The sequence below is a fragment of the Lethenteron reissneri genome, chromosome 63 (genome assembly GCF_015708825.2).
Source record: "Lethenteron reissneri isolate LAM-NWPU_2019-01 chromosome 63, ASM1570882v1, whole genome shotgun sequence".
Lineage (NCBI taxonomy): Eukaryota > Metazoa > Chordata > Hyperoartia > Petromyzontiformes > Petromyzontidae > Lethenteron > Lethenteron reissneri.
In genome coordinates, this window is record NC_083841.1 from 4,034,914 (window position 1) to 4,062,874 (window position 27,961).

Here is a 27,961-nt window from a genome sequence, read left to right on the forward strand (position 1 = left end):
TACCAGTGGCCGCCGGCCGGCGGCGACAGCCCGTACAGCGACTCGGACGCCGTGTACGAGTCGCGCTCCGAGAACGTCTCCACGTCCTCGTCGTCCTCGTCGTCGTCACGGTCGTCGTCGAGGCTGTAGCTCTCCACCGACGGGCGGGCGTAGCACTCGAACGACGAGCTGTCGCGCGGGTCGTACGGCGCCGTCGCGGCAACGGTGCCGACGCCGGCGCCGCTGCCTTGGCAGCCCGTCCCGCTCACCCGCTTGGCTGCCGGGCAGAACGGCGGGGACAGCGCACGCCGCCTGTGCCCCTGCAGGCGGCTCTTCCGCTTGCGCCGGCACAGCGGCCGCCGCCGCGCCTTCTCAGGGATGAGGTCGACGTCGGCGTCACCCGGTGACTCGAGGCCGCCGCGCAGCTCTTCCAGGCTGCGCGACGGCAACGACTCGCCCGCGTATGGGAGGCCGCAGCCGCCGCCGCCGGGCCCCCACGGCCCGCGCGTCGGGTCCAGCGGCAGGGGCTGAGGTGGCGCCGGCAGCGGGGGCGGCCGCGGCGGCATCGCGAAAGCCGTGCAGCGGACAGTTCCACGCGGGAACGGCACCGTCCGCGGCGTCCGAGAGGCCGACCGCCGAACTCGGCGAGTCTCCGAAGCCGCCTGTGCCGGCGGGGGCGGCGGTCCCTCGTGGGCTACGCGTGATGAACAACCAGTTGTCGCTGTCCGTCTCCCAGTTGCCGTGCGAGCGCCTGTCGTGGTCGGCCACGCAACCGCCATCGGCGCCGAGCGAGCGGGGCCACGCGTCGGGCCCCAGCGCCACCACAAGTCGCGGGCTGCGCGGCCCGCCGGCCGCGTCGGGCGCCAGCAGCGGTACCGGCAGCGGCAGAGGCTTGGGGGCGCCTCGCCGGCAGTCGCGGTGCAACGGGCAGGGCCCCCCGCCCGGGCCGCGGACACTGTACGCGGCCCGGCCGCCGTCGGAGAGCCCGTGCTTCTTGAGGATGATGGCGGCCGGGCCACGGCGGCCCCCGTGGGCGGCTCGTGCCAGCGGCCCGCGCTCGCAGCAGCCGCACGTGCCGCACGGTACCGCGAGCCCCCGCGAGGAGCCGCCCCCGCCGCTCCCGGTCGCCGCTGCGGCCTGCCTTGGCCCGCTGCTCGCTGCGCTTCTTGCGGTTGACGATGCGGACGATGCTGCGGGCGGCGCGCAGCAGGCGGTTGACGTTGGCATGCTCGTCCTGGCTCTCCTGCTGTGCCAGCGCAAATAGCCCCTTGTCCTTGCTCACCTCCACGCCATACAGGCAGCTGTAGATGCCCTGTGGGTGACAGAGAGCAAGGGGTGGGGGGGTGGGGAGAACGGTTCTACTGGATACCTCATCGGATTCCTCCAGTACAAATAAATATTCTGATTCTGAAGTGCTCGTGAAGCTACCAATGTATTCCGGGAGGCTGGTCGAACCAGCCCATTTTAACACTGCCACGCCCACTCAATCGCTAGCGCTGCTTGACCCTGTCCAGATAGCCACGTCCATTTGCCAGTTTCCAGTTTATTTTGTTTGACCAGGTAGGTGGATTTTCGCAAACTTGCAGCAATGAAACGAAGGGAAATCCTAACAAACAACCGCATTGTCACATGGGAAATGGAAAATATTGCACGAACATAAATCAAGGTTAAATAATAATAATCTCCTACGGGTCTGAGAGCCTGCGGGCCTGTGGATGTGCGAGCCTACGGACCTATGAGCCTGCGGCCCTTCAGGCCTGAAAGTCTTCGGCTCTTTAGGCCTGAAAGTCCTGCAGACCTGCAAGCTTACAGGCCTGAGATCTTGCAGGCCTACGGACCTATGAGCCTGCGAGCCTACAGGACTGAAAGCCTGCGGCCCTTCAGGCCTGAAAGTCTGCAGACCTGCAAGCTTACTGGCTTGAGATTCTGCGAGCCTACAGCCTACAGGCCTGAGAACCTGCGGGCCTGAGAGCCTGCAGCCCTTCAGGCCTGAAAGTCTGCAGACCTGCAAGCTTACAGGCTTGAGATTCTGCGAGCCTACAGCCTACAGGCCTGAGAGCCTGCGGGCCTGTGCTAAGCAAAGGGAGAAAGGAGCCACTCACCCTGCTAATGGCGAGCAGAATGCGCGGCGTGGGGTTGATGGAGGCCTTGCGGCCCGCACGGCCCACACGCCGGTAGAAGATGTGCTCAGCGAGGAAGACGAGCAGACTGAGGCCCATGGCCACCAGCAGCATGTAGAAGACGCCCGCCATGTTGTCCACGTCCAGCTTGCTGCTCATCACCTCGTTCTTCTCCTTCTTGCAGATGCCGGCCAGCCAGATGGTCTCCAGCTCCTCCAGCTCATCTGGAGAAGGAGGGGACACCGAGCAGAGTAGAGGCTCGTGGGCAGGGGGTTGATCTAAGCACGGTGAACCAACTTTGATCCTCACCTGCGAAATATTGATAGTTCATGGTTCATATGCCATTTTATTGAGGGACTGCTGCTGTGTGGTGTTATTTTTGCTGCCGTGCCCGTTGCTGTTGTAACTTTTCTGACCCGCCCACACTGGATATCATTGAAAAAGAGCTTCACACCTCTTCAAATTACATCAGTCAAAATAAATATTCTGATTCTGAAATGGATTTTTACGTGGTCTAAAATAAGTATCTTTTATCTTCAAACTAAACTATGTTTTATTTTCTTGGTTCTTTCGGTAAAGTCACGTAGAATGGAAATAATAAATAATAAAAATAAAACATAATAAAATAATTCTCACGACGTTTCGGCCACAACACAAGCAGCCATCCTCAGGTGGAGAGCAGGTCTGTCGAGTAGACAGACTCTAGATGAATCCCTGCAGTCACGAAAGTTTTAAATCGAAAAATATGTTTTATTTTACAAGGAAAGGCCCACTGAGCTATATTGCTCTTTTTCAGAAGCGACCTGGCCATAAATGATAGCTCAATGAAGTGGCTTATGATCACGTGGACATTTATTGCAGCCAATTACTCTCCGGTCACCGAGCTGTGACCATCAAATTCACTACACTTGAGGAGCCGGTTTAACCACAACTCGATCTGTGTGAGTCTACGGGTCTCTCTGTAAGTCTGTGGTTCTCAATGCCCTTCACTGGTGACCAGGCAACAGAGGTCGCAAACGGGTTTTGATTCCTTACCCGTACCCGTACCCGGCCACACCAGGGTCGCAAATGGGTACCCGTACCCGGCTGGGTACGGGTAGCCGTTCCCTACCCGTACCCTACCCGAAATGAGTGACAAACGGCTACTCACCAGTGACTCACGGCCTACCCGTACCCGTACCCGGCCGCACCAGGGTCGCAAACGGCTACCCGTACCCGTACCCGGCCGGGTACGGGTAGCCGTTCCCTACCCGTACCCGTACCCTACCCGAAATGAGTGACAAACGGCTACTCACCAGTGACTCACGGCCTACCCGTACCCGTACCCGGCCGCACCAGGGTCGCAAACGGCTACCCGTACCCGGCCGGGTATCGGGTAGGGTACGGGTATCGGGTACCCAGTTGCGACCTCTGCCAGGCAATGACCAACAAACTCACTACACTTGAGAACCCTAAGCCTAACCCTAATCACGGGCAGTGACAGAAGCCTGGATTCAATTACAGTGCTCCAAGCAGTGTTCTCTGATCCACGAGCCATGTCAAACGTCAGCAGACCTTGCCAAGTGGCCGATTTCCCCGGAGCTTCCACAACTTGAACCGTCTAGTTTGTTTACACGTTCTCACCACGGCGTGCGACTGATCAAACGTCCGCGCGATATGGGGAGGCCGATCACGCGGATTGCACGCGCGATCCCCCCACCACTTCTTCCGCTCAATCTCTCTCCCTCCCGTCGTTTAACTCGCGTGTGACAATGCGACACAGTAGGGGGGGAGGGCGGGGGGGGCGGGCCGCACATTCAAAACATAACAGTTGCGACGAGCGAGAAGAATGGTGTATCGCAGCAACCACCACCCGCTATGACGCACACATGCCGAACAGTGACCTCGATAATCCAAGCAGAAACCTGGCGAGACGTTGGCTCTGTCCGCATTAAAACATTTGCACATTGAGACGGCGATTCAAGACAATTTCCCGTGCTTTGTCCCACGAGTATAGAACGGCGTTTGGAAGCCATTATTTCGTATGTATTGGGTAAAAGCTAAAAGTTAAAGGTAATTAATGAAGGTGTCGGCAACATCTGGCAGGGAAGTTCAATTGGTACACATGGGAAATGGCTTTTCCACTATTAAACCAAGCCATGTCGGGGCCATGCTCAAGCCAAACCTGAGTGGCCTTGTTGTTTTTCCACTGCTGCAGAATCCGAGCCGCGCTGCTGACGTCCCTCGTTGTGAACGAGCGGAGACGCGCGTGGGTGATGCGGTGATGCCGAGTGCTCACCACATACCGACTGACGTCACGCACACAACTAAGACATCACTAGTCCCACCCCTGGCCCTGCTTGGCCCCCGAGCCAGTTTAAGATTCCTTGCGAGGCCAGTAGCATCACGGCTCAGCATGGCAATTAGTGAGCAACTGCCCCCCACTGCTCACCATCACCCAGCAACTGCAGCACGGTGAGGTCAATGTTGCGCTTCCACTTGGAGCCCTTCTGGAGCGCGATGCCATAGCCCGTGGTGGCGAAGACCTTGCCGCTGCCGATGGTCACCAGCTTGCAGCCCTCGTCCTTGCCCGCCATGTAGTTGAGCACCGCGGCATCGTAAATGAACGCGTCCAGCTTGCTGCGAGATAGAGAGGCGGGCAGGCATGCGGGGGGGGGGGGGGTGTGTGAAAAAGGTGTGATAAAGAGCTTAATAGCTCATCGGATTTCTCCGATGCACAAACGAAATTTGGCCCGTAGTCTGCTGCATGGCCCGTTGACCCGTGGTTGCGTAGCCCTTTAACCGGTGGCCCTTTGACACGTGGCGCGTGACCCTTTGGCCTGTGGCACGTAGCCCTTTTTTCTGCCCATGGCCCTTTGGCACACAGCGCGTGGCTCTGTCGCCCGGCTGCGTGGCACGCACACGACCCTGCACGGTCGCCCACCTGGCCTTGAGGTTGAGCAGCGCGTCCTCGACGGTGCGCTGGTTGTAGCGCGACATGTACGCGTGCATCTCCGGGTAGTTGTTGCGGATGTTCCGCTCCGTGCTGCCGTTGGGCACCGTGCCGAAGCGCAGCGGCGGGTACTGCTCCGTAGGCTTCTGGAACTGCGGAAGGAGGCGAGGCAGGGGCCACCCCACCGGTGAATTGTTGCCCATGGCCACGGCCGCGGTTGCGCCACTCCATCCATTCTGGGACCTCGTGCGCGGCTCCGTGAGACGGTTCGCACGTGAAAAAACACTTCGTCGGGTGAAATGAACGTCGTTTATTTCACGACGTTGGGGCCGATGTCAGTCTACGGGCGATACTAGTCTGCGGGAAGTGTTAGTCTGTGGCGGGAGGATTGGCAAACCCGCGGCTCCGGTCCCGCATCCAGTGGCTCTTTAAGGGACCGCAGTGGAGTTCTTGAAATTCGACAAAATGGCTTTGGTTGCCAACTCCAACCATGGGTGTCAAGTTCACCTTGGAAGTCCAGTTCACCATGGAAGTCCAGTTTACCATGGGAGTCCAGTTTACCATGCAAGTCCAGTTTACCATGGAAGGCCAGTTTACCATGGGAGTCCAGTTTACCATGCAAGTCCAGTTTACCATGGAAGGCCAGTTTACCATGGGAGTCCAGTTTACCATGGAAGGCCAGTTTACGATGGAAGGCCAGTTTACCATGGGAGTCCAGTTTAATATGGGAGTACAGTTTACCATGGAAGGCCAGTTTACCATGGGAGTCCGGTTCACCATGGAAGTCCAGTTCACCATGGGAGGCCAGTTTACCATGGAAGTCCAGTTTACCATGGAAGTCCAGTTTACCATGGGAGTCCAGTTTACCATGGGAGTCCAGTTTACCATGGGAGTCCAGTTTACCATGGAAGGCCAGTTTACGATGGAAGGCCAGTTTACCATGGGAGTCCAGTTTAATATGGGAGTACAGTTTACCATGGAATTCCAGTTCACCATGGAAGATTAGTTTACCATGCAAGTCCAGTTTACCATGGAAGGCCAGTTTACGATGGAAGGCCAGTTTACCATGGGAGTCCAGTTTAATATGGGAGTACAGTTTACCATGGAAGGCCAGTTTACCATGGGAGTCCGGTTCACCATGGAAGTCCAGTTCACCATGGGAGGCCAGTTTACCATGGAAGTCCAGTTTACCATGGAAGTCCAGTTTACCATGGGAGTCCAGTTTACCATGGGAGTCCAGTTTACCATGGAAGGCCAGTTTACGATGGAAGGCCAGTTTACCATGGGAGTCCAGTTTAATATGGGAGTACAGTTTACCATGGAATTCCAGTTCACCATGGAAGATTAGTTTACCATGCAAGTCCAGTTTACCATGGAAGTACAGTTTACCATGGAAGGCCAGTTTACCATGGGAGTCCGGTTCACCATGGAAGTCCAGTTCACCATGGGAGGCCAGTTTACCATGGAAGTCCAGTTTACCATGGAAGTCCAGTTTACCATGGGAGTCCAGTTTACCATGGGAGTCCAGTTTACCATGGGAGTCCAGTTTACCATGGAAGGCCAGTTTACGATGGAAGGCCAGTTTACCATGGGAGTCCAGTTTAATATGGGAGTACAGTTTACCATGGAATTCCAGTTCACCATGGAAGATTAGTTTACCATGCAAGTCCAGTTTACCATGGAAGTACAGTTTACCATGGAAGGCCAGTTTACCATGGGAGTCCGGTTCACCATGGAAGTCCAGTTCACCATGGGAGGCCAGTTTACCATGGAAGTCCAGTTTACCATGGAAGTCCAGTTTACCATGGGAGTCCAGTTTACCATGGGAGTCCAGTTTACCATGGGAGTCCAGTTTACCATGGAAGGCCAGTTTACGATGGAAGGCCAGTTTACCATGGGAGTCCAGTTTAATATGGGAGTACAGTTTACCATGGAATTCCAGTTCACCATGGAAGATTAGTTTACCATGCAAGTCCAGTTTACCATGGAAGTACAGTTTACCATGGAAGGCCAGTTTACCATGGGAGTCCGGTTCACCATGGAAGTCCAGTTCACCATGGGAGGCCAGTTTACCATGGGAGTCCAGTTTACCATGGAAGGCCAGTTTACCATGGAAGGCCAGTTTACCATGGGAGTCCGGTTCACCATGGAAGTCCAGTTCTTCATGAAATTCCAGTTCACCATGGCCAGGGGTCAGTAACCTGCAGCTCGTTTTAAGGGACTTATCAAAGAGCACCGTCACATGCTCACCACGTGCATTGCCGCTTTTGAATTTTTTTCCCGAATTCTACAAAAAAATGGCTCTTTTGTTATTTTGGTTTGCCGACCCCTGGTCTGTGGATAATGTTATTCTCTGAGTAATGTCAGCACATGGGTCATGTAAGTATATTGGGAAATTTAGATTTAAAGCTTTCATGACCGCAGGGATTCATATTCTTGGTTCTTTCGGTAAAGTCACGTAGAAGGGAAATAATAAAATAATATTAATATTTATAAAGTCACGTAGAAGGGAAATAATAAAATAATATTAATATTTATAAAGTCACGTAGAAGGGAAATAATAAAATAATATAAATATTTAAAATAAAATAAATATTTAAAATAATATAAATATTTATTTTATTTTATTATTTCCCTTCTACGTGACTTTACCGAAAGAACCAAAAATATATATTGGGCAATGTTTGTCTATGGCTCGTGTTATTATTTGGGTAATGTCAGCAAATGACCCAAATACCGATGTTTGCCGCGAGGAGAGGGAATCAAACTCGGGCCGCCGCCAGCCGTTCACGGCACATCGACCGCTGACCGCTACACCTCCCCCCCCCCCTCCCAGCAACGCGGACCCCACCTTCTTGTCACTGAGACCCGACACCTGGTCGATGTACTCCTCCTGGATCATGAAGGCGGCCAAGTTGGCCGTGTAGCTGGCGAGGAAGATGACGGCGAAGAAGGCCCACACGAGCACCATGATCTTGCTCGAGGTGCCACGCGGGTTCTCTACGGGCACCGAGTTGTTGAACACGAGCGCCCACAGCAGCCACACGCACTTGCCGATGGTGAACGACGGTCCTCCCGGAGCTGCGGACAAGGGGTGGTGGGGGGGGCGGTGAGGGGGGGCGGCAACGTTATTTTTGTAAGCGCACATTTACGTGGTGAACTTATTTCGCACCGCACGTAGCCGACCGCACTATTCGGAGGTGCGACATTTTTGTGAGTGAACGCTTTAGTGTTTTTTTGTCAATGGCATCGTTACTTTTGTAAGCGAATATTTAAGTATTTTTCAAATGGCACTGTTACTTTTGTTAGTGAAAGCTTTTTTGTATTGTTTATGTATGTAGCATGTTGAACTTCTTTCGCACGTGGTACTTTTGTGAGTGAAAGTTTTTAGTATTATTTTGAACGGCGGCATTACAAATGTTGAAGTAAATTTTTGTCTTGTAAATCCCAAAGTTACTTTTGTTAAGGAAATACTTTTTTTAACGTATTCTTTTAAACGGGCAGCGTTAATTTTTCTCGCGAAAGTTAATTTTTTTTATTATTATTAAACGGGCAGCATTTACTTTCCTAAGCGAAAGTATTTTTAGTTTTTTATACAAAAAAATAATAATGAATAAAATTAAAAGTCTGAAGAAAGGGCCGTCGTTTGATAGTCGCGCGGCACAAAAACCGCTCGCCGCCCCAGCGCGCCGTTTTGTCCGCATCGGCCGAGTGGTCGAATAATCGTCTCCGCGTCCTCGCAACAGTTTCAGCGGCTCTCAAATGACGCCGCGCGTGCTGGGGCCAACCGCGAACTTGCGAATGGGAGCCGCCTCCACAGACGCCTTGGAAGGTGTCCGGAGGGAAAGAAAGCAAGAAAGCAAATGCCGGACGACAAAAAAACCAACCTGTACCTGCTCCAATCCCAGATGTCCGATAGACGCGGAGATCTGTACTTTCATAATCGCCAAGTGGCCGCTGCTACTTGGCCCTCCCTCCGTGACCCTAACGAGCAAGGCTGCGGACGCCCTGGGCTCCTCGTCTCAGCACGTCTTGGTGCACCCCCCCCCCACCAATCCCCCCCATTCTCATCCCCCGCACCCCACCCTGCCTACCGCCCTTTGCCGCGCGGTTAATTTAATCTGTTAGACAACTGTGCAAATCCCCTTGATACCCCCCGCCCCCCAGCCATGCATTTTAATGTACGTCTATGGGTCTCTATGTCAGTCTATGGGTCTCTGTGTGAGTCTATGGGTCTCTGTGTGAGTCTATGGGTCTCTATGTGAGTCTATGGGTCTCTGTGTGAGTCTATGGGACCCTGTGTGAGTCTATGGGTCTCTGTGTGAGTCTCTGGGTCTCTGTGTGAGTCTATGGATCTCTGTGTGAGTCTATGGGTCTCTATGTGAGTCTATGGGTCTCTGTGTGAGTCTATGGGTCTCTGTGTGAGTCTATGGGTCCCTGTGTGAGTCTATGGGTCTCTGTGTGAGTCTATGGGTCCCTGTGTGAGTCTATGGGTCTCTGGGTGAGTCTATGGGTCCCTGTGTGAGTCTATGGGTCTCTGTGTGAGGCTATGGGTCTCTGGCTGAGTCTGTGGGTCTCTGGGTAAGTCTATGGGTTTCTGTGTGAGTCTATGGGTCTCTGTGAGTCTATGGGTCTCTGTGTGAGTCTACGGGTCTCTGTGTGAGTCTATGGGTCCCTGTGTGAGTCTATGGGTCTCTGTGTGAGTCTATGGGTCCCTGTGTGAGTCTATGGGTCTCTGTGTGAGTCTATGGGTCTCTGTGTGAGTCTATGGGTCTCTGTGTGAGTCTGTGGGTATCTGAGTAGGTCTATGGGTTTTTATGTGAGTCTATGGGTCTCTGTGTGAGTCTATGGGTCTCTATGTGAGTCTATGTGTCTCTGTGTGAGTCTATGGGTCTCTGTGTGAGTCTATGGGTCTTCGTGTGAGTCTATGGGTCTCTGTGTGAGTCTATGGGTTTTTGTGTGAGTCTATGGGTCTCTGTGTGAGTCTATGGGTCTCTGTGTGAGTCTATGGGTCTCTGTGTGAGTCTATGGGTCTCTGTGTGAGTCTATGGGTCTCCGTGTGAGTCTATGGGTCTCTGTGTGAGTCTAAGTGTCTCTGTGTGAGTATATGGGTCTCTGTGTGAGTCTATGGGTCTCTGTGTGAGTCTATGGGTCTCTGTGTGAGTCTATGGGTCTCTGTGTGAGTTTGTGGGTCTCTGTGTGAGTCTATGGGTCTCCGTGTGAGTCTATGGGTCTCTGTGTGAGTCTAAGTGTCTCTGTGTGAGTCTATGGGTCTCTGTGTGAGTCTATGGGTCCCTGTGTGAGGCTAAGGGTCTCCATGTGAGTCTATGGGACTCTGTGTTAGTCTATGTGCGGATTACGTATGCTGAACTTTTTTCGCACCGTACGTAGCCAACCGCGCCAACGGGAGTTGCGTAGGGAAGGCACCAAACAACCGAATGCAAAGAAGAAGTTCTGAATAAATAACTTTGGCAGAAGAGCATCATTGTTTCTCGCTTGCTATGTAAAAGTAAGTGCAAATGTGGAATGCATATCAATTCGAGCCGGTTTCCCCGTGGGCGTATGAATGTTTTAAGTTGTTTGTCAGCGCAGTTTTCGATTTGATGTTATATTGAGCGGGATCAACCGTCATGGGGATGCCGCTGGTTCGACTTCCACCCACCCTTGATCCCCCCTGATCCCCCCGGCCCCCGACCCCACGCCCCCCCCCATCACCGGCGTCTCTGTCCACCCAGCATTGTTTTTTAGCAACACCCCGCAACAATTCGCAGGTTTGGCGTGGTGGTGGTGGTGGCGTAAAAGCGTGGGGCACTGGCACTTCTACCGAGACGCTCTGGCCCCCGGCTTGGAAGAGTAGGCCAAGAACACCCGGCAGAGGAGCTCTTGAAAAGTCTCCCAACTCTAGCGGAGGCGCCTTCGATGAGCGCGGTTGGCTACGTCCGGTGCGTGACCAGTCCAGCACATGTACGCACGTAACGTACCCGGGTGTGGGATTACACAAAGTGGCATCGCCAGAGCTACTGCGGAAAAAACCTGGCTGGCCCCTCGTCCTCCTCCTGACGAAGAGTCTTGGGGACTCAAGGAGGCTTTCCTGCGTGAACGAGACCCGAGTAATAATAATCATCCTCATCGTCGTCGTCGTCGTCGTCATCGTCATCATCCGATGCACAAACGTGAGCACAAAGCAACAGAGAAGGATGCTGGGGAGGGTAGCGATGAGGATGCTAGGGGTGGATGTTTGAAAGAGTCCTCATGGCTCAGAGGTCCGCGCAAGGAACCTGGGTTCACATCCGGGTCTCGGACACGGCAGCTGCTGCTGTCTGTAGTTTAAACCGGGTTCTCAGGTGCGGTGAGTTGATGTTCTCAGCCTGGTCACCAATGACTCACACAGGGGACCGTAGCCTCAAATAGCGACCCGTAGCCTTAAGAGGTCCTTTAGATTTCGATTTGAAGCTTTCGTGACTGCAGGGATTCATCTTCTTGGTTCTTTCGGTAAAGTCACGTAGAAGGGAGATAATAAAATAATAAAAATAAAACATAATAAAATAATTCTCGCGACGTTTCGGCCACAACGCAAGCAGCCGTCCTCAGGTGAAAAACGTGTCTGTCGGAAAGACAGCGTCTGAATGACGGCTGCTTGCGTTGTGGCCGAAACGTCGTGAGAATTTTATTATTTTATTATGTTTTATTTTTATTATTTTATTATCTCCCTTCTACGTGACTTTACCGAAAGAACCAAGAAGAGGTCCCTTAGACTTGAATAGAGACCCAGACACTCCCGTGCCAGTATAAATGTCTCTGTACCAGTCTTAATGTCTCTGTGCCAGGCTGAATGTCTCTGTACCAGTCTTAATGTCTCTGTGCCAGTCTCAATGTCTCTGTACCAGGCTGAATGTCTTTGTGCCAGTCTTAATATCTCTGTACCAGTCTTAATGTCTCTGTACCAGTCTGAATGTCTCTGTACCAGGCTGAATGTCTCTGTGCCAGTCTGAATGTCTCTGTACCAGGCTGAATGTCTTTGTGCCAGTCTTAATATCTCTGTACCAGTCTTAATGTCTCTGTGCCAGGCTGAATGTCTCTGTGCCAGTCTTAATGTCTTTGTGCCAGTCTTAATGTCTCTGTGCCAGTCTGAATGTCTCTGTGCCATTCTGAATGTCTCTGTGCCAGTCTGAATGTCTCTGTGCCAGTCTGAATGTCTCTGTGCCAGGCTGAATGTCTCTGGGCGAGTGAGTCGGCTATCTCCGCGGAAGTCTACGGATCGTCTCGGCGTCAATTTGGGTCCTCGGATCTCCGTTGCGAGGGCAGCGGAGGAATGCGACCCGGAGCAGAGAGAGAGGCAGCCGGCTGGAAGCGCGCGCGGAGAAATTAAATCCGAGCAAGCTGCTTACGGCTGCCCCCCTTGCGCCCCCACCCCCTGCCCCCCCGCCACCCCCCCCCCCGCCCCCCCCCCCCTGCCCCAGCCTCCCCTTCCCATGCGGCAACATGACTTCCAGGATCGAAGGCGACGATTGAGCCAGTTTTTATTCACCGGGCGCGCCAATCCCACTGGCCCCTTATTCCGCTCCCCCCTTCCCCGCTCCCTCTCGCTCCCCCCCACCGCCCACCCCCCTCCTCCAACCTCAATCAATGCCCTTTGGCGCAAATGTTCCGTGTTCCAGCCGAACGCTCCGTCGTGTTTTTCGCCGACGCTTCCACCTTCATGTTCTTTGGAGTAATTTGCTTTCGGGGATGGCGGGGGAGGAGGGGATGGCGGGGGGGAGCGGGGGGATAGAGGGTGGCTTGGAGTAGAATTTTTTTTTTAAAATGGCACTCGGGGAGATGGTTGGCACGAGTTTGAGCGGATTGGGACCGCTTGGCACGGGGTCCGTGCGGTGAAAGCGCGGCGAACGACGACGGCTCCAGCGGAGTGCCACGGCCAGCGACGGCACGACGTCACCTCGTCGCCAGGTTCACGACCATCGGTAGCAGCGGCGCCTGGCAGCGAGCGCCAGCTTGGCTTGCCTCTCCACTCGTCGCGCGCAAAGTGGCTTGCCGCAAATGAGACGCGATGCCTCCGGTCTTCCGTGCAGCGGCAGCGGCGGTTTTTGGCTACGCCGAGGATCAAAGGCGGTCGCCGCATCGAGCGGCGCTCTCGGGCGCGCTTCTGCGGTCCGTCTGGAACGCTTCTTCCTTCCGATAAGAGGAAGCCCACTGAGATGGCACTTTGAAATCATTCTCGATTGACAAACGTATTTCTTCAGGGCTGATTTTCACGTCAAGTTTGTTATCCCCCCCACTCCCCCCCCGCATCTCCGATTAGCACGGTACAGAACAGTACCTCCCAGTTGAAAGGGTAAAAACCAGGGGAGGTTTCTTCATTAGGGCGATTGGGCGACGCACCACCAATGTCATTGAACCACAGAGTCACGCTAGCCATCACTGCAGCCTCTGGATATAGTCCAATCAGCGTCATGTCACGTTCTGTGGAGTACCGCCTCTTTTTGGGCGAATTCACTCCGGCTGAGAATCGCCCCGAGTGGCCCCATAGACTTACATTCAAAGATGTTTTTTTTCGACCTGGGGGCGCTCCAATGCATTCTCTATGGCTTCCGGGAGGGCTCGCCCTAACGTGCTTACGTCATCATACGTGCTTACGTCATCATACGTAAGCACGTTTCATCCAACAATATAATTTGTGGCCACCTAGTGGAATCTTTCATAAAATAAACTTGAGTGGTTTGTTTTAATAGTGAGTATAGAAACAAACAAGATGTATTGTAAGAGTCACTTTATTTTTCATTAATATTAAAGAAGTGAAGTTGCCTTTACATGCTTAAGCTGTTAATTTATCCATTGCATGGGTGGACCTTATCCTTATCAATCATCCAGACATTTGCCCCCCCTGAGAGATTTTGCAGGAGCCGCCACTGGTAAAAACCTATTACTATATGTTGCCACTGGTAAAGGAGGTCTCATAGTGTAAATGCTTACCCCGAGCTCTCAATACTCTGATAGTGCGCTGTCTTTGAGTTGTACGCCTTTTGGCGTCATCTGGTCCAACACCAATGGAGACTAGGCTCTAAGAAAAGCTGTCTCGGGTGTGAACCAATCAACTTCAAGGATAGTGCATATCATTATCATCATCAGAGTTGTTTCTTTTTGTTTGCATTTTGACTGCTTGTGTTGTGGTTATTGCAAACATGATGCCTTGTATAAAGGTGTCAGTTTTTGTACCAGTTGAAAGGGTAAAAACCTATTACTATATTTTGCCACTGGTAAAGGAGATGTCTCATAGAGTACCTCCCTTATTTTTATAACTGCACAACTTTGCCTCAGCCCACCTCAGGAGGTGGCCCAGTAATTTTACCACCGTAGAATGCGAACAGCGCCACACGTTAATTCTTTTCGGGCGACAAAAAAGTGATTAACCCCTTCCCCCACCCACCTCACTCCTGGCCCTGCTTGGCCCCAAACCGGAGACTAAAAATTAATGTAAAGGTGCAGTTTCAACTGCTGGCAATTAGTGACTCAGGACGTGGCCTGGTTGTTTTTCCACTGCAGAAGCCGAGCCGTGCGGCTGACGTAACACGCGCGTTGAACGGGTGGTGACGCGCGTGGGTGACGCGCTGACTCCGACAAATCGTCGAGGCGAGTAACATAGTCCGGCGACTACGACAACGACCAATCAAAGCCGCCCGAGCATGGAGACCGAGCGGGGGTCACGTGGTGGTCACGTGGGTGGGGTCACGCGAGGGGGGGGGGTGGAGGGCATGCGGGGTGGGGGTCACGTGGGGGTCACGCGGTGGTAACGCGGGTGGGGTCACGTGGGGGTCACGGGGGGGGGGTCACGTGGGGGTCATTCGGGGTCACGTGGGTGGGGTCACCCGGGGTCACACGGGATCACGTGGGGGGTATGTGGGGGGGTCGTCACACTGGGTCTCCCTTACTTGCTCCGTTGGCCAAGTTGCGATCGTAGCTCTTGGGGCTGATGTACTCAAAGACGAAGACAGCGATGGCCACGACGGAAAGGCACAGCACGAACATCATGACCCACACGGCAGCACTGTAGGGTTCTGTAGGAGGATTGGGGTGGGGGGATGACACAGCAGAGCCACAGTCCATCGTGCAGTGGAGTTGATAGACTGTTGTTGTTTTGGTGTGGTCTGGGACGACATCATTAGACCTCCTTTGCCAGTACCAAAATATAATAATAGGGCTTTTCCCCTTTTTTCCGGCAACAAAACTGAAACCTTTTTACGAGGATTCATGCCTGCATTAACCACAATGCAAACAGAAAAGACAGCGTCTGACGCTGTCTTTCCGACAGACCTGTTTTTCACCTGAGGACGGCTGCTTGCGTTGAGGACGAAACGTCGTGAGATTTTTTTTTATGTTTTATTTTTATTATTTTATTATTTCCCTTATACGTGACTTTACCGAAAGAACCAAGAAGATGAATCCCTGCAGTCACGAAAGCTTTAAATCGAAACACTCCTACAACATCAGAATGCACCGCCACATTAAATACGCACTACAATGGCAAAAGTTTAAAGCGATTTGAAGCATGTTTTATTTTAAAAATAGAAAAATGGTTTTTGAGGGGGGGGGGGGGCAGAGCTTTGTGACGTCATATTTTAGGGGGGGTCTGACTTTTTGTGACGCCGTGTGACGCGGGGGGGGGGGGGGTCAAAATCGTCCAAAATCACCTGACGTCATTTATGGACGGCCCCTAACCTGGAGCAGAGCAAAGTAACAAAATCTCTGAGATGAGAGACGCAAATCCGTTGCCAAATTTGCATCTCCACCCCACCGAAGTGATGGGAGTAGAGTGGGGGGGGGCGCCCCCCCCCACTTCCCCGCCCCCCCGCGTGAATGCAACAAACATCCTGCTGCTGCGATCGCGTTCCGCCACGCGCACCGCTGTAGGTCACGTCATGTTTATTCAGTCGGTCAATTAATTAAAGTTAATTGAATGAACGCAGCCCCCCCCCCCACAACCGCATCGCCACCACCACCGCCGCCCCTCCTCCACCGCCCCACGCCTGCCCGCCCCCCGAGGATATGTTTATCATGAGGCTCCGTCTCAGCCCGATAAGCCTTCTTTAAGAATAACAAAGCGTAGTGCCTCGTGCGTGAGCGTGAGCGTGTGCGCGCTGGCGTGTGTTTTGCGCGCGCGATTTTAATCAAGCTGTATGTGAGCGGCGAGGCGGCGGGGAAAAAGGGGGGTTTTAATTTAAACGGGAATGTGTTTCGCGTGCGCGCGCGCGCTTTCAATCGACCCGCATCGGCCGTGGGTTTCGGAGCCGCGGGAAATATTCGCTGAAAATACGATTTGAGGGGGGGCCCCCCTTGACAACCACCATGAGATTTGTTCTCAACAACGGTGTCAAAGAACGACGAGGTCTACTTTTGGAAGACGGAGGCACGCCCACCCGCCCGCCACACCGACAGCTTAAAATGTTCGAGACCGTGAGAGCGTAACGACGTAATGTCATTAGGTGCAAAAGGAGTCCACGATATAGAATAATAGGCGTAGTTACTACGCCACTGATAATGTAGTTACTACGTCACTGAAAATGTAGTTACTACGCCACTGATAATGTAGTTTACTACGCCACTGATAATGCAGTTACTAAACCACTGATAATGTAGTTACTACGCCACTGATAATGTAATTACTACGCCACTGATAATGTAGTTACTACGCCACTGATAATGTAGTTACTACACCACTGATAATGCAGTTACTAGGACACCCGTGAACATCGATTGCGAGAGGTTCGTGGGTTCGGTTCGAACAGCTGCCCCGATTAATACCGCGGGCGCTTCGAACACAGTGGACGATAAAATTCCCACGGCGTCGCTGGCAAGCGTTAGACCCCTCGTGTGCCAGCGTCACAATTACAAATGAGCTGCTTCTACTACCGTGACTGCTCCTGCTACTACTGTTGCTTCTCCTACTACTGCTGCTGCTACTTCTTCTTCTACTGCTGCGCCGTACCCAGGAAGGCGGAGGGTGACACAGTGCCGTTGGAGATGGACACCATGACGCTGATGCCCGTCTCGACGAAGGGCACCGAGAAGTCGATGACCTCCTGGCGCTCCTCGTTGATGGTGAGGGAGCCGATGGCGATGTCCGCCCGCTTGTACAGCACCTGCAACGCAAAGACAAAGGTCATCGACAACCAATGCCAAAATCCGCCATTCGCCACAAAGTGACGGAGACGTCACCACGGTGCCTGTGCCAGGCTAGGTGTACTTTGAGGCCACGTGAAGTGTTGAAGGCTCGCTGACAGGAGGTCATGGGACAGACCCAGGAGGCTGACTGAGATGACTGGCAGATGCACCACCAGCTGTTCCCCCTACTGTGCCAACTTGCTGCTGTTTAGCTGCCCGGCGCTCCTCTCGCTGTTGTGAGCGTCGCTCCTCCGCCCTCCGCTGTTGCTGGAGGGCGATTGCCTACAACTGCCCATTAGCAGCGTCCTTCACGAGCCTCCTCCACAGAAGGCCGATCTTGAAACCGCCACCACCACGACCACACTCACCACCACCTCAACCGCTACCACCACCACTACTGCCACCGCCAGCACAGCTACCACCAACACCTCCGACCACCACCCCCACCCACAAGCATCGTCGGGGTCAAGTTGCCAGTACAGCGAGCGGCACCCATCTAGGTCGGAAACAGCCACGTGTGAAAGTGTTGGTGGCCAGCAACCACGCCCGGCCGCCTTTGTCTCCCCGGTGGCGATATTTACACACACACAGCATCCAGGTACTCGTTTTGAGGCTGAGTCGACCTCGGGGAGGAGGCCCAGGACCGGATCAAATAATCGTCGCTGGTGTTGGCCATGAGCGGGAATCGAACTCGGGTGGCCAGGTAAGTAGCGCAGCACGCTAACCGCTACACTACTGCTCCCCACAATAAAGACAAATATCCCCCGTATAGCCTGAACAGACTGTTGGGGCAAGTGGCGTTAGTGAGTAGCACCTATGAAGGCCGGCACGGCGCACGAGGGGGTCGGTAGCCAACACCACGCCCGACCACTTTTGTCTCCCTCGTGGCAATGTTTACAAACCGCACCAGCTACTCATTTGAGGCTGAGTCGACCTAGGGAAGGTCCAGCACCGGTTCAGATTATCGTCACCGGGTGTTGGTCCGTGAGTGGAAATCGAATTCGGGGATCACTGGGTTCTAAGTTGCATTGCGCTCATCACTATGCCACGAAGACAAAGATCCCCCGTATAGCCTTTCACAAACCGTTGGAGCAAGTGCTGTTAGCGAGCTGGTCACGTGTGGCTTTGGCCACCCCAGAGGTCGCAAACGGGTTTTGATTCCTTACCCGTACCCGTATCCGGCCGCACCAGGGTCGCAAACGGGTACCCGTACCCATACCCGGCCGTACCCGTACCCTACCCGTACCCGGCCGGGTATCGGGTAGGGTACGGGTATCGGGTACCCGATTGCGACCTCTGGGATGAAGCCATGTTGCAGGCACGGGTGGGTTGATTCTAAGAACTTGAATTGTGAGAAGAGACAAGACGTTGGGAAATGAGTGACAAACGGTGACTCACCAGTGACTCACAGCCTACCCGTACCCGTACCCGGCTGCACCAGGGTCGCAAACAGGTACCCGTACCCGTACCCGGCCGGGTACGGGTAGCCGGGTATCAGGTAGGGTACGAATATCGGGTACCCGGTTGCGACCTCTGGGCCACCCAACCCCTCCGTGCGCCCTGCTGGCCTTCATCATCGGCGCCGGGACTCGCTAACAGCGCTGTCCCTCCTAAGTCGGTGAAGGCTATCCGGGGCGAGATGTGTCTTCTTGCATGTGAGCGCGCGTGTACATGCGATCTGTACAGCCGACGGGATTTCGGAGTCTTGGGGTCTAATGTGGGTCACCGGCACGAGCACCAATGTACCTGTACTAGGCTCATAAACCCCCGCGCAATGTTCAATTTAATTCATCATTGCTCTCGGCTCGCAGGCAACATTTATTTATATATATATTACTGTTATTATTATATCAAACTATTATTAGTGATTTTCTCTTACCTACTCTTTCTGGACATATTCGCAATTGGAATAACCTTGACCGGGAAAACAAAACGAACGCGAAAGAAAAAAAGACTGTGTATAGCAGCCGGGCTTTTAGGGAGAAAACGAATGCCCTCGGGAAAAGAGTCTCGCCGGGGGTGGGCGAAGGAAATTGGCCCCAAAAACGCTCGAGTGCGCCTCTGCGGCGAGCCATGCGCTCGTTTCCGGCACGGTTGTCCGACGTTTCGCCTCGACGAGCCGACAGCAGATGGGTGGGTATTGCTTCCCCCCGCCCCCCGCCACCGATTGTCTCTTGAAAATGAGGAATCCCGCGCCGGAGCAAGAAATAATGCGAAGGAGGAGGTATCTGGAACAGCTGCAGCCGACGTAATTAAATGATGAATCGAGTTTAGGGACACCTCTACTAACGAACATTCGACTGTTCGTATGTCCAGTTGCCTGTTCGGACTGAGAGTTGTAAGCTAAACTGCCGCATAATAGATGGTGGTGGTGCCATCTACATCTGCAGACCGTGAAGAACCAGTGGCATCTACATCTGCAGAACATGAAGTAATAGTGGCATCTACATCTGCAGAACGTGAAGAACCAGTGGCATCTACATCTACAGAACGTGAAGAACCAGTGGCATCTACATCTACAGAACGTGAAGAACCAGTGGCATCTACATCTGCAAAACGTGAAGAACCAGTGGCATCTACATCTGCAGAACTTGAAGAACCAGTGGCATCTACATTTGCAGAACGTGAAGAACCAGTGGCATTTACATTTGCAGAACGTGAAAAACCAATGGCATCTACAGCTGCAGAACATGAAAAACCAGTGGTATCTACATCTACAGAACGTGAAGAACCAGTGGCATCTACATCTGCAGAACATGAAAAACCAGTGGTATCTACATCTGCAGAATGTGAAGAACCAGTGGCATCTACATCTGCAGAACGTGAATAACCAGTGGCATCGACATCTGCAGAACGTGAAGAACCAGTGGCATCTACATCTGCGGAACGTGAAGAACCAGTGGCATCTACATCTGCAGAACGTGAAGAACCAGTGGCATCTACATCTGCAGAACGTGAAGAATCAGTGGCATCTACATCTGCAGAACGTGAAGAACCAGTAGCATCTACATTTGTAGAACGTGAAGAACCAGTGGCATCTAAATCTACAGAACGTGAAGAACCAGTGGCATCTACATCTGCGGAACGTGAAGAACCAGTGGCATCTAAAGCTACAGAACGTGAAGAACCAGTGGCATCTACATCTGCAGAACGTGAAGAACCAATGGCATCTACATCTACAGAAAGTGAAAAACCAGTGATATCTACATCTGCAGAACGTGAAGAACCAGTAGCATCTACATCTGCAGAACGTGAAGAACCAGTGGCATCTACATCTGCAGAATGTGAAGAACCAGTGGCATCTACATCTGCAGAACGTGAAGAACCAGTGGCATCTACATCTGCAGAACATGAAGAACCAGTGGCATCTACATCTGCAGAACGTGAAGAACCAGTGGCATCCACATCTACAGAAAGTGAAGAACCAGTGGCACTACATCTGCAGAATGTGAAGAACCAGTGGCATCTACATCTGCAGAACGTGAAGAACCAGTGGCATCTACATCTGCAGAACGTGAAGAACCAGTGGCATCCACATCTGCAGAACGTGAAGAACCAGTGGCATCTACATCTGCAGAACGTGAAGAACCAGTGGCATCTACATCTGCAGAACATGAAAAACCAGTGGCATCTACATCTGCAGAACATGAAAAACCAGTGGCATCTACATCTGCAGAACGTAAAGAACCAGTGGCATCTACATCTGCAGAACGTGAAGAACCAGTGGCATCTACATCTGCAGAACGTGAATAACCAGTGCCATCTACGTCTAGAGGAGATAAAGCCATTCCCAGTGTTCAGTGTATATGCCGTACAACATGTTTGGAATCGAAAGGCGTAAAGTTGGACTTACAAACAAATCGACTCATGAACAAACCTCTGGTACTGAACTCGTTCGGAAGGAGAGGAGTCCCTGTAATTACAGTTCACGAACAAGGCGAGAATAACCAAAGGCGGCATAATCGTTGGGGGTGCGCGAGCGAGTAGACTTGCTCCGCAATACGCCGGGGGGATTCTGGTGACGATGACGACGATGATGATGTCCATTGTATCTTCTTGGTTCTTTCGGTAAAGTCACGTAGAAGGGAAGTAATAAAATAATAAAAATAAAACATAATAAAATTATTCTCACGACGTTTCGGCCACAACGCAAGCAGCCGTCCTCAGGTGAAAACCAGGTCCGTCGAGGCGACAGAGTCTGAATGAAACAGCACACGAGCTTGGAGCATATATATAAGCTGGGCGCCTTGACAAAGGAATTTGCATATCAAGAGGAATTTAGCATATTTATGGAAAATGCAGGAATGTGATTAGTACTACATATGCATGTGCATTATGCAGGATTAACAGCATCAAAGGGAGCTGCAGTTGCTGCTGCTGCAGTTGCTGCTACTGCAGTTGCTGCTGCTGCAGTTGCTGCTGCTGCAGTTTCTGCTGCTGCTGCAGTTGCTGCTGCTGCTGCAGTTGCTGCTGCTGCTGCTGCAGTTGCTGCTGCTGCAGTTGCTGCTGCTGCTGCAGTTGCTGCTGCTGCAGTTGCTGCTGCTGCTGCAGTTGCTGCTTCTGCAGTTTCTGCTGCTGCTGCAGTTTCTGCTGCTGCTGCTGTTGCTGCTGCTGCTGCAGTTGCTGCTGCTGCTGCTACTGCTGCAGTTGCTGCTGCTGCTGCAGTTTCTGCTGCTGCTGTTGCTGCTGCTGCTGCAGTTGCTGCTGCTGCAGTTGCTGCTGCTGCTGCTGCAGTTGCTGCTGCTGCTGTTGTAATCGAGGTAAGCTAAGCTGCCGCTTTCCACGGTGGCGTAACGGTCAGCATGCTGGACTTACAGTCCAAAAATCGGCGGAGATACACCCCGCAACGGTAGGGGTAAGGGTTGGGAGAAGTGGGTTTGGGTGATGATGAACCAGTGGCATAATTTTGGTTTGATATAGCAATCCTCCGAAACGCCAGGGCATCTAAAAAAAAAAATTACCCGTAAAAACGAAGTTTTTCACTATAAATCCTTTATATGCGTGGCGGCTAGAGTCCTCTCGTCCTCTGGCTTGAGATGGCTGCCACCTATGGGTCAGATGATTGCCTGCCACCATTAAGCAATTGGTAATTAAATATAAAAAAAAAATTCCTAAAAAGTGTAAAATTTTGGAGAAAAAAATTTCACGAAATTTAATTGTCACGCACAACGAGTCTGTGTGGAAAATGTCAGCTCGATTGGATCACGGGAAGTGGGTTAAAAAACGACCGAAAAATTTGCACGGTCGTAAGCGCGCAAGCAAGCAAGCAAGTGAACTTAATATAAAGGATTTAAAAACTCTCCATCTCACACATCTCATCTCAACACATTTGAAAGGGCACCCCCGGTGGCATCTGTCCCTGTGCGGCACACGCTGACTCTGGCACGTGGCCTTGCGAGTGGGCATTCGTCCGCCAATCAAACCCGACCGAGTAAAGTGCGGGTTACTCCCACCTCCGCCAAGACGTCTGGCCTATGGTGAAAGAGTAGGCCTTCTCTAGACAGGGACTCTAGGCCACCGTTAAAGTGGGGAGGCCCTTCTACCAGTGGCGGTGTGGGCGAAACTGCTGCTCCATGGCCCCCGCATCCGCAATAGGCGCCGCGAGGTCAGCTCCAACTTCAGAGAGCTGAGGTTGACCTCTGACCCCGATCGCGAACCTCGAGCCGCGGGCTCACCGCAAATCGCGATACCTCCCGTTACGATCCACATGGGCGCGGGCGAAGATGTCTCGCTGGTGTAAAGCTACGTTTCTAATCGGCTTCCCTGGACGACGCAACGGCTTCCCGCGACGGGGCCATTAAGCTCAGAAAATGCAAAGGAGAAACAGAAAGACGCACTCTGCGGAGGCTCCACAGGACGCGTGCTCGGACTTGCACTCAATATATTTCGCCGGCCGAATGTAGAAATGCACGTGATTGGAATGGAATTGCGGCGTGATGCGGCGCTCCGAAACCCGGCTATGAACCCGAGTTTGGTTCCCACCCGTGGCCACCAACACCAGTGACGATTATCTGAACCGGACCTGGACCTCCATGGAGGTCAGTCAAACTTCAGCTTCAAATGATTATTGGGATTTCGATTTAAAGCTTTCGTGACTGCAGGGATTCATCTTCTTGGTTCTTTCGGTAAAGTCATGTAGAAGGGAAATAATAAAATAATAAAAATAAAACATAAAATAATTCTCACGACGTTTCGGCCACAACGCAAGCAGCCGTCCTCAGGTGAAGACCAGGTCTGTCGGGAAGAGTCTTCCCGACAGACCTGAGAATTGTATAATAAAATACAATTCTTACGACGTTTCGGCCACAATGCAAGCAGCCGTCCTCAGGTGAAGAACAGGTCTGTCAGACGCTGTCTTATTTGTATTATTTTATTACTTCCCTTCTACGTGGTGACTTTACCGAAAGAAACAAGAAGAGTATTTGGATGTTGTAAATTTCCACGTGATAAGCCACTTCGTTGAGCCTATCTGTTCGTGGCCAGGTCGCTTCTGAAAGAGAGGTTCTTTAGCTCGGTGCGCCTTACCTGGTAAAATAAAAACATATACATTTGGCGAAATAATCAGGTGAAATGAGCGCCTGTAGCTATGTGTTAACAAAGCCGACTTGGGGAGCCAAAGGTGGCCGGGCAGTGTTAGTCTATAGGCAATGTTAGTCTATGGGGCAATGTTAGTCTATGGGTAATGTTAGTCTATGGGTAATGTTAGTCTATGGGCAGTGTTAGTCTATGGTGCAATGTTAGTCTATGGGCAATGTTAGTCTATGTGACAATGTTAGTCTATGGGGCAATGTTAGTCTATGGGCAATGTTAGTCTATGGGCTATGTTAGTCTATGGGCAATGTTAGTCTATGGGCAATGTTAGTCTATGGGCAATGTTAGTCTTTGGTGCAATTTTAGTCTATGGGGCAATGTTAGTCTATGGGTAATGTTAGTCTATGGGTAATGTTAGTCTATGGTGCAATGTTAGTCTATGGGCAATGTTAGTCTTTGGTGCAATGTTAGTCTATGGGCAATGTTAGTCTATGGGCAGTGTTAGTCTATGGGCAATGTTAGTCTATGGGCAATGTTAGTCTATGGGCAGTGTTAGTCTATGAGCAATGTTAGTCTATGGGCGGTGTTAGTCTATGGGCAATGTTAGTCTATGGGCGGTGTTAGTCTATGGGCAATGTTAGTCTATGGGCAGTGTTAGTCTATGGGCAATGTTAGTCTATGGGCAATGTTAGTCTATGGGCAGTGTTAGTCTATGGGAAAAGTTAGTCTATGGGCAATGTTAGTCTATGGTGCAATGTTAGTATATGTGGAAATGTTAGTCTATGGGCAATGTTAGTCTATGGGCAGTGTTAGTCTATGGCCAATGTTAGTCTATGGGCAATGTTAGTCAATGGGCAATGTTAGTCTATGGTGCAATGCTAGTCTATGGCCAATGTTAGTCTATGGGCAATGCTAGTCTATGGGCAATGTTAGTCTATGGGCAATGTTAGTCTATGGGCAATGTTAGTCTATGGTGCAATGCTAGTCTATGGCCAATGTTAGTCTATGGGCAATGTTAGTCTATGAGCAATGTTAGTCTATGGGCGGTGTTAGTCTATGGCCAATGTTAGTCTATGGGCAATGTTAGTCTATGGGCAGTGTTAGTCTATGGGAAAAGTTAGTCTATGGGCAATGTTAGTCTATGGTGCAATGTTAGTATATGTGGAAATGTTAGTCTATGGGCAATGTTAGTCTATGGGCAATGTTAGTCTATGGGCAATGTTAGTCTATGGTGCAATGCTAGTCTATGGCCAATGTTAGTCTATGGGCAATGTTAGTCTATGAGCAATGTTAGTCTATGGGCGGTGTTAGTCTATGGGCAATGTTAGTCTATGGGCGGTGTTAGTCTATGGGCAATGTTAGTCTATGGGCAGTGTTAGTCTATGGGCAATGTTAGTCTATGGGCAATGTTAGTCTATGGGCAGTGTTAGTCTATGGGAAAAGTTAGTCTATGGGCAATGTTAGTCTATGGTGCAATGTTAGTATATGTGGAAATGTTAGTCTATGGGCAATGTTAGTCTATGGGCAGTGTTAGTCTATGGCCAATGTTAGTCTATGGGCAATGTTAGTCTATGGCCAATGTTAGTCTATGGGCAATGCTAGTCTATGGGCAGTGTTAGTCTATGGGCAATGCTAGTCTATGGGCAATGTTAGTCTATGGGCAATGTTAGTCTATGGGCAATGTTAGTCTATGGGCAATGTTATTCTATGGGCAATGCTTTTCTATGGGCAACGCTAGTCTATGGGCAATGCTAGTCTATGGGCAATGCTAGTCTATGAGCAATGCTATTCTATGGGCAATGCTAGTCTATGGATAATGCTAGTCTATGGGCAATGCTAGTCTATGGGCAATGCTAGTCTATGGGCAATGTTAGTCTATATTTCTATCTCTCTATGTGAGCCGCGTTCTTTCTCACACAGACATCATCTGCCATGGCCCTTCCTTCCGTTCGCGCTCCGCCCGTTGATATTTCACCCAACAATCTTAATTTTTGGAGCTTTCGTGACTGCAGGAATTATTCTTTGTTTTTTTTCGGTAAAGTCACGTATATCTTGGTGATATCTGTCTGCTTACATGTCTGTCTATAGTTTTCTGGTTAGATTCTATGTCGCTATTTCATTATACCTGATGATGATTGCTTGTGTTGCAATCGAAACGTCGTATGCTATTATTTAATTTATTCTTTTATTTTTTATACGTGACTTTACCGAAAAAACCAAAGAATAATTCACCCAACAACTCTGCATCGCATTTCCCTCCCCGGTTGCAGCATCCAATTAAAATCAAATTGCCAGCTGATTACGAATCGTAAATGAGTTGCAATGGAAATTGAATAAAAAACGTTCGGCTAACGATAATGCCTGCTGGCTGGCTGGCTGGCTTGCTGCGATTTTAAATTTATATAATTTTTTTTAGAAATTGACTCTCGGGTCTGATGATGATGGCGTCGTCACGGGGACATTGCGAGCGTCCGCTGTAGGTTTTCTTCCGGCTTCTCTCCTCTCCCCACATCCGACGAGGAACTCGCCCTTCCCCCCCACACCTCGCATCGTTTGGCACGATGTCCGACGGTTCGCTGCGCGTGCCCTGACCGGAAGATTATGTTCATACCTGCCAACCCCTCATAAGTGCTCCAACTTATTGCAGCCCAATTCAGACACCTTATTGGTCACCCCGTGTCCTTATACATATCAACATTCATCCTACAAAGACCCATCACAAGGGAGAAACACAAACAAATAGACCATTTTTAGTTTAAATGTCTCTCTCCCTACTCCATGTCTATGCTCCCCCTGTTTTCTATGTACATATTTTTGTTACTACGACAAGTGCTGCATCTGCACGCAGCCCTTCTCGCAGTCCTACGGCCTCCGACGGGTAGCTCGTGTCTCCACGCAGAGCTCCCCGTCTCCTGCCACCGAGCACACGGCCCTCCTCCAGCGCCCACTGCTCCATGAAGGCCGGCACGGCGTGGGTCAGCCGCGTATTCTCGCTCTCTTTTTTTTTACGATCAGTTGAAACAAGAAGATGCTCGGTGTAGTCGGCACTTTGCTTCGTTCATAATTTCGTCATTTTTTTTTTACATTTTGAAACTTTGCTTTATGTAAACCCCCACCTTTCGCTCACTCTCTCGCTCACTCTCTCGCTCACTCTCTCGGTCACTCTCTCGCTCACTCTCTCGGTCACTCGCTCGCTCACTCTCTCGCTCACTCTCTCGGTCACTCTCTCGCTCACTCTCTCGCTCACTCTCTCGGTCTCTCTCTCTCGCTCACTCTCTCGGTCACTCTCTCGCTCACTCTCTCGGTCACTCTCTCACTCACTCTCTCGGTCACTCTCTCGCTCACTCTCTCACTCACTCTCTCGCTCACTCTCTCGCTCACTCCCTCGCTCACTCTCTCGCTCACTCTCTCGCTCACTCTCTCGCTCACTCTCTCGGTCTCTCTCTCTCGCTCACTCTCTCGGTCACTCTCTCGCTCAGTCTCTCTCGTTCTGCACGCAGCTCTTCTCGCAGTCCGACGGCCTCCGACGGGTAGCTCATAACTGCATGCAGAGCTCCCCGTCATCTGCCACCGAGCACACGGCCTCCTCCATCGCCCACTGCTCCTTGAAGGCCGGCACGGCGTGGGTCAGCCGCGTATTCTCGCTCTCTTTTTTTTTACGATCAGTGGAAACAAGAAGATGCTCGGTGTATTCGGCACTTCGCTTCGTTCATCATTTCGTAATAATGTTTTATTAAATACATTAACATTTTTAAATTCTGCTTTATGTAAAGCCCCACCTCTCGCTCACTCGCTCGCTCGCTCTCTCGCTCACTCTCTCGGTCACTCTCTCACTTACTCTCTCGCTCGCTCGCTCTCTCGCTCGCCCTCTCGCTCGCCCTCTCGCTCGCTCTCTCGGTCACTCTCTCGCTCACTCTCTCGCTCTCTCGGTCACTCTCTCACTCACTCTCTCGCTCACTCGCTCGCTCGCTCTCTCGCCCTCTCGCTCGCCCTCTCGCTCGCTCTCTCGGTCACTCTCTCGCTCACTCTCTCGCTCACTCTCTCGCTCGCTCGCTCTCTCCCTCCCTCTCGCTCACCTCTCCGACCATGCCGTTCCACAGGCCCTGCACCATCTTGCCGTGCTTTCCGTTGGACACGAGGTAGAGGTCGAAGGTGAACCCCACTCCCTTGGCGAGCTTCTTGAGGATGTCGATGCAGAAGCCCTTGCAGCAGCGCTTGATGTAGGAGCCCGTGTCCGTCAAGT

General features: G+C 51.8%; 1 protein-coding gene across 1 annotated transcript; it reads right to left on the reverse strand.

Annotated features, from left to right (window-relative positions):
* Window positions 1-468: 468 nt before the first annotated feature.
* LOC133358682 (glutamate receptor ionotropic, NMDA 2C-like) lies at window positions 469-27,958 on the reverse strand. Its single transcript, XM_061577110.1, has 8 exons — window positions 27,795-27,958; window positions 17,012-17,165; window positions 14,958-15,083; window positions 7,883-8,112; window positions 5,023-5,183; window positions 4,531-4,718; window positions 2,082-2,323; window positions 469-1,291 (listed from the first exon to the last, which is right to left on the reverse strand). Exons 1-8 carry the CDS (start codon window positions 27,828-27,830, stop codon window positions 674-676), a joined length of 1,755 nt encoding a protein of 584 aa, XP_061433094.1. The 5' UTR covers window positions 27,831-27,958; the 3' UTR covers window positions 469-673.
* Window positions 27,959-27,961: the final 3 nt, after the last annotated feature.

What these genes read in the sequence shown, in the direction of transcription:
- LOC133358682 (XM_061577110.1), bottom strand. Translation starts at nt 27,830, where the DNA reads ATGGTGCAGGGCCTGTGGAACGGCATGGTCGGAGAG. An exon ending in CTGCTCAACCTCAAGGCCAG is followed by an intron (nt 4,719 to 5,022) that starts GTGGGCGACCGT and finishes TCTATCTCGCAG; the next exon opens with CAAGCTGGACGCGTTCATTT. An exon ending in TTCTGCTCGCCATTAGCAGG is followed by an intron (nt 1,292 to 2,081) that starts GTGAGTGGCTCC and finishes TGTCACCCACAG; the next exon opens with GGCATCTACAGCTGCCTGTA.